This window comes from Dendrobium catenatum, unplaced genomic scaffold (genome assembly GCF_001605985.2).
Source record: "Dendrobium catenatum unplaced genomic scaffold, ASM160598v2 fragScaff_scaffold_1022, whole genome shotgun sequence".
Lineage (NCBI taxonomy): Eukaryota > Viridiplantae > Streptophyta > Magnoliopsida > Asparagales > Orchidaceae > Dendrobium > Dendrobium catenatum.
In genome coordinates, this window is record NW_021319484.1 from 3,135,320 (window position 1) to 3,147,462 (window position 12,143).

The following is a 12,143-nucleotide window of genomic DNA, read 5'->3' on the forward strand; positions in this document are numbered from 1 at the left end:
TGCAAGAGACAAGTAAGATACAACTTTCCTTCGATTCCAGAGGAAGGAAAAACTCTCTAAATCTCTAGCCGTAGTCTAGAGCCCAAGAACAAGAAAACCTAGATCTCAACAATATTCCAAAATGCAAGATGCCCCCCCTTTTCCTCCTAACCCCCTAATTAACCACAAAGGAGTTTTACAAAATGTCTAAAAAGCCCCTCGCATTCAAAATTTCCCTCCCAAAACTCCTCCTTGGCCCCCGTCGGATGAGCTCGGTTCCGCCCGCTGTTCCGCCCGCTCCGTTGGTTTCCGCCTCGAGTAGGTGTGGACCGGTCTGGTTTGGACCGGTCCAGCCGGCTCAAGTGCCGGCCTAACATAAACCCTAATAATATTGAAAAATATAGCAAAATACACTCAACAATTCCAATGAAAACAATCAAAACAGTAGATTTTATTCTAGGAATCAAATCAATGGAAGAAAAACAGGCAAAGATACAATTGATCCTCAATTCAAGAGGAGGGTCGTTCTCTCCCAAATCTCTAGATGAATTCTAGAGCCCAAGACACCAAGAAGAAACTCCAAGAGAACATAATAATCAAGCATGTCCCAATTCTCCTAATCTCTTGTTATTTAAAGCAAATCCCCTTCTTTAACCCTAGCGCCCGCCCCCCCTCTTAATTCCTCATTAATCCCATGGGTCCCACCTCCTATTGGTGACTAACTCAAAGAGGGCGAACCAGCCTTGTTCCGCCTTTTATAGTGTGAATCGACCCCTTGTCTAAGACCAGTTACACCGGTCCATTAGGGAGCATCTGCCAGATCCAGATGCAGCTTCTCCTCCATCTCTTCCTCTACCTCTCCCTCACCTCCCTCATCAGTTTCCTCGTCATCACAAATAGTGAGAACTTGAATAATTTGGTCCTTACACTTATGCACTGGGGTATACTTCTCATCACACATGAAACATAACCCCTTTGCCCTCTTCTCCTGCTTCGTCAGCCTCTTGAAATTTCCTCCCACTTCCTCCTACTGGCTTCTACCTAGTGGTCTCAAGAAATACTCCTATTGTCGGACCCTTCGGTGCTAAAAGAATGGTTGTCGTCTTGTAAGACCCCCCCCTCTTATACGCCCCCCCCCCCCCCCGAATTGCTGCTCCTAGCCCCCCTCTCATGATATATCTGATTTTTCACCAGCTGTGTCAACTCCATGGCCTCTCCCAAGTCACGAGGCCTCATGGCCTTCATTGCAGCTCAGATCTTCAATTTGAACCCCTTCAGGAAGTTCCCCTTTAATGCCGCCTTTGAAAACCGCTCCACTCAACTGACTAGATGCTCAAACCTCACCCGGTAGTTTGCCACTGATCAGTCCTACACTAGTGCAAAGAATTGCTTATAGAAATCTCCTCCCCTGTTCGTTTGGAAACGTTATATTAAACAATCTTTGAACTCTTTTCAACTCCTTAGGGGTCTCCTTTGATCCTTCCACTGATACCATAACAGTGCCTTGCTATTATTTATTTGTTGTTATTTTTCAATTTTTAAGGCCATTTGATAAGCTTCGTCAAGTTTGATTACATGATGTAAGCTTAATTAATCTTGAATTGCCCATTTACCACATTAATATATCTAGTGACAGTTCGTTCTTCAGATTCGTCTAGATCGTTTTGAGACTGAAGTTTATAAAAGATTTCAATGTACTCATCAATTGATTGATTTCCTTGACAAAGATTATTAAATTCTTGTAATAAAGTTCGTGAGTGATCAGAAGGCAGAAATTTTCCCCGCATCTTTTCTTTCATCCTATCCCATGCTTGAATTTTATCTTTCCCTCTTCTTAACCTATTATTTTGAATATTTTTCCACAAAGTTAAACCGTGACCTATAAGTTTTAAGCTAGCAAATTTAACTTTTCTGTTATCAGGGATTTCTTTCCATTCGAAAAATTGGTCCATTTTTTTATCCATTCAATGAATTGTTCAGGTAACTTTCCTTCAAAGTCATGAAGGCCAATTTTTTCCCATGATCCCAATTCCTATGACGTCTATTTTGATTCCTAGGATTTCTTCTTCACTTTCAGAATTTTGAGCATTAGCATTGTTGACATTCAAATTTGTCAGGGTGTCAGCCATATTGTTTATTTGTTGATGTAAGTTTGCCAATTGTTGCATCATTTGTTGACAATCCCATTGGTTGCATTGATTAGCCATTTTGTTTCAAGAAAAAACTCACACACCAACCTAGGATATGCTAACCTAGGCTCTGATACCAAACTTGATGCAAACAAATAAATTAACAAAAATCAAAGGAGAACACTAAGGCAAGAACTTTTCTCAATTCAAATTATAGTAAGCCAACACCAAGCAAATCTTAAAACAAATGGAAGTTAGACAATAAACGAAAACAAAAAATAAAAATAAAATAAACTACTCTCAGAACAACCAGCTAGTGATCACCTCACATGCATCGAAACAGTATGTAAGATAATAAGCTAGCATACCAAAGGCATAGCATGTCCAAGAGCACAACCTACTCATGATCATAGGTTGTCTTCCATCATAGGGTAGAAAAATAAAAAACACATAAAATTCAAATTACAATATAGTTCAAAATAAGAAATAAGAATTAAAAAATGAAATTTGCATGCATCACAACCTAGCTCTACAACAAGACTTCCCGTGGATTTAATTATTTGGGTAGGTATTACTACTTCCCTTTGAAAGTTGTCTAAAAGTGGATCTTACAATCTAATCCTTTAGATTAAAATACCCATTAATTTTTGTTTGAGGGTTTGATATTTAATTAAAATTTTTTTTCTAAATAAGAAGTCTTATGACTCCCATTATAAGTTACCTAATTATTTGGGTAGGACGAGTCTAACTATTTTTCTTTGAAAGTAACACACTGGTAGGTCTTACAACCTAGCCCTATAGGCAAAGATGCTTATTAGTTTTGTTTGTTTGTTTGAGTGGACAACAATTATTTATTAGCTTAACACTAGACTGCACTTTTCAGTTGTTTACTAGCTCGGCACTTACTAGACAACAATTGTTATGTGACGCTATTATTTCTGCTACAGTATTTAGCTCTTTTTCTTTTCATTGCCACAGACTATACTAATAGTTATTTTACCCATAGTCTATTCTACTTGTTCTACTTTCTGTCAGTAGCTTAGCATAACACTTGTTCTTTTACCTGCTTTAGCATTTATTTTGATATTAATTTAATTTCTATGCAAATGAATTAAACGATCTTCATTAATTAATTTTAAACAATTAATTAATTTTAATTAACCAATTTAATTTTAATTAATTAACTTTAATTAATCAACTAATTTTCATTAATGGCTTAATTTGCATTAATTAAACATATTTTAATTAGCTAATTTATTTTTAATTAAATTTAATTGGATGATTAATCAATTAAAATTCATTTTTAATTGCTCTCAAATTGAATTGCTGTTGCTAAATGGCTGAATTCATGAAAAAGTGAAAGGAAAATAGGTAAAGGACAACTGTAATTTGATGTTGAACTGCTGTAGTTTGTTGTTGGGCTGCTGTGTGTGGGAGATGCAGTTTTTAGTCGTTGATTTCTAAGGTAATGAGATGTAGGAAGGAAAGTAGGGAAAGAAGTTTAAAAGACGATAGAGAATTTTGAATGAAATGAAGGTCACAAATGAGGTAATTTGTAAGATATTCATATTTGCTTGTTTTATTTATTTATAAGCATGTGTAAATAAAGAAATGCATGTTTTAGGTAGTGTATAAAAAGAGAAGAAAACAGGACCTAGAAGAATGAATTTCAAGTGAGGTGAGATACTCAATCAATGATAGAGAATAGTGGATATGCTACTCTCCTACAAACATATGATGAATACGAAATGAATACATCAATATATCTACAAGTAGTATATCTCTTGCAAATATATATAACTAATACACATTGAATGCTATGACATGCTTGTAATCAATACAAACAGAACTGCCAGTCACTTGCAAGCAACATTGATAGATATGCTATAGAGGTGATGACACCTCTGCAAACACAGGCATACATTCATACATTCAGCACATTGTCTACGGGAAAGTGCAAGAAGGCTATAACAGATGCAAGCTCCTACGGGCCGCTATAGAAGACCCATTATACACATCATACGCAAGATGCAAAAGAAAAAAAAAAAGCTAATACATGCTCCTACAAGCCACTGCAAGAGGCCCTTCATGCATAAATGCATCCATCTATGAATGACAACAAGCATCATGTAGTATATGCTAACGACATCTTTGCAGTCAATAAGAGTCCAGTGTTAAAAAAATACACTAAACCCTATGCAAACAAGGATAAAAGATCTAAAATACATATAATTTCTCTACGAATACAGATGTATGCACCATATGCCACCTGTGAGTAGATACAAAAAGACTTCAGTAAATGCAATATCCTGTAGTCCATTTTAGTCGACGAATGAGTACATCTACATGCCTACCTGCAGCCGTAGCAGATGTATTACAGGGACCAAAGACCATAGCAAAATGCATAAAAAATGCGGCAAATGCAGGTTCCTATGAGCTTCTACAATAGCAGGAGATTCATTAGTGCACAATAATCTACTTGCAAAAAGTAACAAGTAGCGCATGATAGTCCACCTGTATGAAGCAGACAAATGACCACAGAGCAACTACACGCCACCGAATTCACAACATCCTTACAAGAGGACAAAAGACGTGTATGACCTTCCAAATAGAATTTTGCACTCAAATGACGGCACCCGCACAACCAAGTGGCGTCAAATATTCCAAAAATGCCCCCACACATGCACTACAAATATATACACAAACACATAAACACAAAGTGCATATGCAATCAAATACCTGCATGAGCCCTGACAAGCATGTTATGGGCACACACTTGACGTCTAGGGATGTTGCGCGAGTCAGACAATAAACCTAAGTTCGAGTCCGATTTTTCTATACAGGTAGATAGGAGTCGACACGTCTCGAACCATCAAACAAATATACGGTCGTAATATTGACCAGGATATTTGTTTTATACGTTCATGTTAGACCTTCAAGGCCTATAACAAGAGAAATTCATTAATAAAAGAACATAGCTGACAACGAACCCGATTATCTGTCGGCAAGTTGATAGAATTAACAAGATTCAATCAACAAAGTACAATGACCCCATACACACCGATGATGGCGTGTTGAAGGTTTATCCCAACCAGAGGGGACTATATATTTTCAAATGCCCTCAAACTTCCACAAAACACAAACATTTTCAAATGATCACATACACCCCGATGATGGCCGTATTGACAGAAAATCTCATACGGAGTGGCCCAAACAAATCTCAAAGAAATGCCACCCAAATACCCATGAAAGTCTAAAAAACCAAAAACTCCAAAATATCAAAATCCAAATATTTAAAATTAAAAAAAAATTAAATGCTTAAAGCAAACCCCTTCCACTCTCCGCAATAATTTGTCGAGGTGGACAAATTTAAAAGCATCACTTCAGCTCACAAAGAACTAATGTTTGGTCGAACATATCACTAGGATTCATTCTCAAACAGTCTCTTGCCAGCAAGGACATGACACGTGTCCTCAAATAGACAATTTTGCCAACAAATGGTGCCGCAGGTAAACGATTATGACTGGGGCCCTCTGAACCGAATAGTTGGCCACCAAATGACACCACTAAATTACAATCATGGCCAGAGCCCATATGCTCCCCAATGGCATCGAATCATTGAGATATGAATCAATAACATATAATTAATAGGGCACAAAGCCCTCTGTTAGCTAAGGTGGATTCAAATGTCCCCATAGACAAATATTCACCCCAAGTCTACAAGGTACCCTTGGATGAAGCAACCCATGGCTGCCGACAATGATCATTCTGTCAGGCTAGGTCGACTACCTTCTCTGACTAAGTAGAGCAGGGACCATGATGACCCGGGATGACGAAACCATGAGATCTTGATCTGGTCCATCATCCATCCCCTCACCATCCGCTTTAAGAGTAAGGTGGTAAATTTTTAATTTTAAATATACAATTTTCACCCTAAGCCCATGCTAATACTATATGCTAGATTCACGTATCTCTACATATCTGATTGACGACTAGCCTTAATCAAAAGTTCTCTCTCGTTATCGGAAGGGATAATTAATAATAGGAGCTTGCGCCTATAGGAAACCAGAACTCAGATCTAAAGTCCTCGCAAAATGAGGGCGAAATTGATGTGATACAATCAAGAATTGCACGTGAAATTTATAAAGAGTCACAAAGTATACTAGTTCAAGATTAAGATTTCGTAAGGTGAGGTTTAAGAGTTTTCCATTGTCAAAGTTGTTATGATAATCAATTACAATCTTGATGTTTAGACACAATTGGCGATAGATCTTGAAATTATCACAATAAAACAAATGCGAAGTAAAATAGAATCCTACGGCTAATGTCTAGAAATTTCACGATGAGTTACCTTGCTCACTCACACTCAAGTAGGGCTTAGCGGGAGAAGGTCTTTAGCAAACCCAACGATGCCACGAGGACGGTAGCAACCCCCACAGCCTTGAACCACGGAAAGGTTGACAGTGGCGAGGATAGCAGGAATGATCGACTGTTGATGCTCCAATCGTAGTTTGGACGTTGGCGGTCGATGATGCTCGCAAGAGTAGGAACCACTCGATCCAAATAATCTCCAACGGTGGCATCGTCTTCAAATCCCACCTCGAAGAACGGGGATCGTAGGATATTGAGGTTTCCGTCGGCGTTGAATACAAGTCCCCACTCAAACTCGGGATCCGCCATGCATGCTTGGCGTAAGAAAGAACTCCGAGGAGAATAGAAAGACGTGGTGGTGAGGGAGAGCCCTTGCATTTTGAAGAGGGAGGAAGAGGAAGGGGAAGGGGCCGGCGGGTGCAAGGAGGAGGGAGCTAGGGTTTGAGAGAAAATAGGTTTAGTGGAGAGTGTAGTAGATTAATCAAAATCTGAAAGTTAATTTCAGTTTTGATTAAAAAGAGAGGGAAACGTCTTGGATTTTGAATTTCAAATCCAAGGGAATTACGACATTGATTGGGGAATTAATGGGGAGACAAGGGGGGGGGGGTTTCAATAGAGGAGGGGAGGGAGTTTCCAAACTAATCCTGAAATAAATTTCAGGATTTGAAATTTTGGGAGGGGAAATTAATTGAAATCAATTTGATTTCAAAATGAGGGAAAGGAGTTATGTAGCAATTAATGGGGATAATCCCCATTAGGGGCCGACGGCATGTTGAGAGGGGGGAGAGGGAGAGATCAAAGGGAAGAGGGTTTCCAATTTGGGGTGATGACGTGGAAATAAATTTTAAAGACTCCAATTTAATTTAAATTGAAATCGGAATTCATCATGGCAACTTTCCTAAATTGGATTTTCAAATTTGGAAAGGATTTGAAATTTGAAAATCAAATTTCAAATTTGAAACTTGCGGAGGGAGGGGTTGGACGGGTGGGGGAAGTTGCCGGCAAGGTGGCCGGCCGGGGCCGTGGGAGTGGCCGGCGGCGGGCTTCCAAGGGGGGGCGGCGGCAATAAGGGTTTTGAAGGGGTTTTCTTGTGGTGGAGGGGAAGAAGATGGAGGAAAACGCGAACGAGAAGATAGAATAATTTAACCACGAGCCGCGGACTCTTCCAACGACTGGTGGGCCTTGCGATTTGCTCCCCTTGAGTGCGATTTGCTCCCCTTGAGCTCTCTCCCTTCTCAAGCTCTCATGCAAGAAGAAGTAGAAACAAAACACAAAATTTTCATTCAAATCTTCATTAACCTTTTACAAAGCATGAGACCACTATATATAGGTCTTTAAACAAAAGAAATGAAAAGTACTCAAATGCCCTTTGGGCTACAATAAGACAACACTCCCCATAGGGGTAAACTAGGAAATGAAAATGCAAACTAAATAAAACATAAAATACATCAAAAGTAAAGGCTCTGAATCGCAGCCGTCGATCTGCGCTGTCTCCGGCGATACACATGCTTGAACCTCTGATCGATGTCCACATCGAAAATCTTTGGGTAGTGTCATATCTATAAAACCAATCTGCCTTCCCAAAATTTACCCCGGAACTTAATCCGTTAAAACTCCCCCGAAAAACAACGGGGAGGCCGGGGCGTGAATTTTTGAAGCCCACATATCCAAATATTTTTCATCCACAAGTTCAGGTTATGTTACATCTATATCTATGCTTCACTGCAGCAAAAATAATCATTTAAAAAATCCAGTATCAAGCATTCAGCCAAGATTCTACGGTTGACATCAACATACTCTTATCACCATGATATACCCCTAATTGGCTAGACGAAGCAACAATGATGAGAAAGGAGAAGGCAAATCTAAATAGTAAAAGATAACAAGTTCAATGTCCATTAAAAACTTAACGGAGTCACTCGTAATTATTTAATTCTTTTAGTAGTCTCCTACGAAGTAAAACGTCATTATTAACAGAGAAATTGATTTGTAAATGAAGAAAAAAAGAAAAAAAAACAATACGCACAAACACATAATAACACAAAATGAGTGAAAAAACAAGTACCTGAAATCCATAATTTGAGCTATGTATCGAGTAATAAAGACCAGCCACCGCAGCATAATAGGCTAAAATAGAGAATAAAATTAGCTATAGGTGAAAATTTGAAAAATAATCCATGATTACTAATTATGCCAGCATAAACATAAGGAATGTACAAAAAAAGAGAGAAAATTTTACTGCCGGAGGCCACTCCAAGTTCAATGACTTACCTCAGAAAGGATCTCCATTTTTCATATAGTAACATTACATTTACTGTAAGGCATAGGTAACACAATGAACAATATAATCACACTATAAATATAAATATTTCTTATTAAAATTATGAATTGTTATTTGCAATCGCATTTTCTTTTCACCAGAACTGACTCTGATCAAATGCTTTCAAAAGTCACCAATAAGTTTCCTCAAAATGTAAGAAGTGGAGGGCATGGAGAGAAATAAGTGGCCGCTAGCTTCAATTTATGGGCTCAAGGTCAAGCAGAAGAGAAGGCAGAAAGGATAAGACAGAAATCATGCAATCAATTAAGCAAGACAACTGAGAAACTAAAGAGATTAGCTCAAGCCCTTTTTTATGGTGGCTCCTGAATTGCCGTCCCTTCTCTTCAATACTTTAAAATACAAGAGTAATAGCAAGTTGCTAATACTAACACGGAACAACTTTCAAATGTTCTCGTACCAACTGGGAATTGGTCATAAATATTATCTATTTTGTATACTTGTGTCTATGTAATTAGCAGTTATAGAACTCTGTCCAAATCTAAATTTTGTGCTATTTGATGATAGAATTTTTATTTCTCATTGACAAATTTCCTCTTTCCCTCATTCTACAAACCCTTTGATCTCTAGCAGGCACAGCAATCCTTGTTTACTTTCCAAATTCCCTACTATCTCTCAACTCTAGGGATTCTGTGTCACCATGGATGCACTTCAAATTCTCAAAAATCCACCTCTTGTTTATCTCACTCTGTTTAATATTTTTCTAATAAGGCTCTCAACAAATAAGGTTAATTTGTTGGCCTCGATATCCGATGCATAGTGATACGCCTTAGGTTTCACAAATTAGGGTTTGCCCTAATTTTCCTTCAAGGATGAAGTTTATCCACCAAATAAAAGTTAACTCAAAACAAGAAGAATGAGAGGAAGAACAAAAGAGCTTTGCATTAATCTTCAAGACAAAACAAAAGACAAAGCTAGTCCACTTCGAGAAGGACCAAATCTCCCAACACAAACCCTAGAGAAAACAAGAAGGAAAAGAGAAAGAACTTTCTTCACATCATGCCCCCAAAATAAACCCTAATGGCTCCTTTCATACAATCTCACAACTTCCCCCTCATCCCTAAATTACCCCCCATCATCCACCCTCCATTTTCCCCCCAAAACCAGCCGCCCCCCTTGATGCCCAAATACTTAAGTGGGTGGGCCCATGGGGCCCACCGTGACTTCTCCCCCTTGCCTCACCCGGTTCGGCCGCCCCCTCCCTTGCCGCCTGTAGACCCGCACGGGTCCAGGATTTACCGCATCAATACCGCCCTCTAGAAGATCAACCTTGTCCTCAAGGTTGAAGTCTGGAAATTGCTCCTGCATGACCTCATACATCTCCCAAGTAGCCTCATGCGTCGGAAGGTCCTTCCACTCGATGAGTACCTCCCTCTTGCCTTGATCATTCTTCCTTACTTCTTTCACCTGTAGTGGCTTTAATAAGAATTGCATATCTCCTGTGAGGCCCCGTGGTATGGTAGGAGTGGCCATGATGTTCTCCCCTATGCTCTTCTTCAATAGTGACACATGGAAAACAGGGTGGATGGAGGATTGAGGTGGTAACTTGAGGCGGTAGGCCACCATCCCCACTTTCCTTTCGATCTCGAAAGGCCCGTAGTATCGTGGGGAGAGTTTCTCACTTCTTCTGTTAGCTAAAGTCTTCTGTCGGTAAGGCCGCAACTTTAGGTACACCATTTCTCCCACCTCAAATGTCACTTCCTTGCGATGCGAATCTGCCTTGGTCTTCATGATCTGCTGGGCTCGCAATAGGTGCTCCCTCAACTCTTCCAACACTCTATCCCTCTCCTCCAAGTATTGATCCACTAGATAGACAGGAGTCGTCCCCTTCTGATAAGTCACCAATGGTGGTGGATCCCTCCCATAAAGGATCTTAAAAGGTGTAAACTGAGATGCGGTATGGTAGCAAGTATTGTACCAATATTCTGCCCAAGGTAGCCATTTGACCCACTGCTTAGGCCTCTCCCCAACAAAGCATCTCAAATAAGTCTCCACGCTCCGGTTCACCACCTCGGACTGTCCGTCTGTCTGTGGGTGGTATGCTGTACTCCGCTTCAAGAATGTGCCCTGCATCTTGAAAAGCTCCTTCCAAAATGAACTCAAAAAGACTTTGTCTCTATCCGAGACAATAGAAATGTGTTGAAGGTCAGGTGTCCCTCCGCGACACGCCCTCCATTCAATGAAGTTTCTCACCCACCTCCTCTTTCAATTGGCCCATCTCTCCCTCCAAAACTTCTACTTTCTTTGACGCCATGCCTTCTAGGATCAGAGCTCTGATACCAATTGATACGCCTTAGGTTCACAAATTAGGGTGCCCTAATTTCCTTCAAGGATGAAGTTCTCCACCAAATCAAAGTTAACTCAAAACAAGAAGAATGGAAGGAAGAACAAAAGAGCTTTGCATTAATCTTCAAGACAAAACAAAAGACAAAGCTAGTCACTTCGAGAAGGACCAAATCTCCAACACAAACCCTAGAGAAAACAAGAAGGAACGAGAAAGAACTTTCTTCACATCATGCCCAAAATAAACCCTAATGGCTCCTTTCATACAATCTCACAACTTCCCGCTCATCCCTAAATTACCCCCCATCATCCACCCTCCATTTTCCCCCCAAAACCTGGCCTCCCCCCTTGATGCCCAAGGATTTAAGTAAGTGGGCCCCAAGGGCCCACCGTGACCCTCTCCCTTTTCTCCCCAGGTTCGGCCGCCCCCCCCTTTGGCTCACCCGGACCGGATGCCCCCCCCATCGCCTCCTGTAGACCCGCAAGGGTCTCGGATGGACCGGCTCAGCCGGTCCATCACATAGCTTGACCTGATCAAACACCAAAAGAATGCTGGTTAACAGGCGCATTGTTGTGCAAAATTATTTCAAAATGCCTTGCATCGGCAATATTCAAATGCTATTGTTTTGCAAAATGAATTGTGTTGATACATTTGAAGGATTGAAATTACCAAAAAAGAACTACCACAATCGACTCTATCAAACCCAAATAAAATGTCAAACGATGGGAGCAACGCCACACAAATCCTATTCGGGACACATCAACTAAAATGAAAACCACTCGAATATCACATGTTTTGTTGAATGAGCTATGATGACTTGTTTGAAACATTAATAATATCCAATAAGGGCTCCCCAAATCACATCTTTCGCCGCACTAGAGGATAATCAAAATTCACCGCCGTGAATGAAGCAAGGGTGAAAAACCAACATACTTAAATGATGAAAAAACTAATTAAATTACATTTAAATAAAATCAATTTTGTTATTATAAAAAAAAGTAAATTAAATAATTTTAGAATTATAATCCACTATAATTAATGT

At 39.7% G+C, this 12,143-nt stretch overlaps 1 protein-coding gene across 1 annotated transcript in view; it reads right to left on the reverse strand.

Moving 5' to 3' along the window:
* Positions 1-12,143, reverse strand: part of LOC110103702 (insulin-degrading enzyme-like 1, peroxisomal) — a 99,216-nt gene that overhangs the window by 4,397 nt on the left and 82,676 nt on the right. Inside the window, exon 10 of the mRNA XM_028697954.1 lies at positions 8,545-8,606. Within this exon, the coding sequence (XP_028553787.1) occupies positions 8,545-8,606 (62 nt within the window). The remainder of the gene's footprint in view (positions 1-8,544; positions 8,607-12,143) is intronic.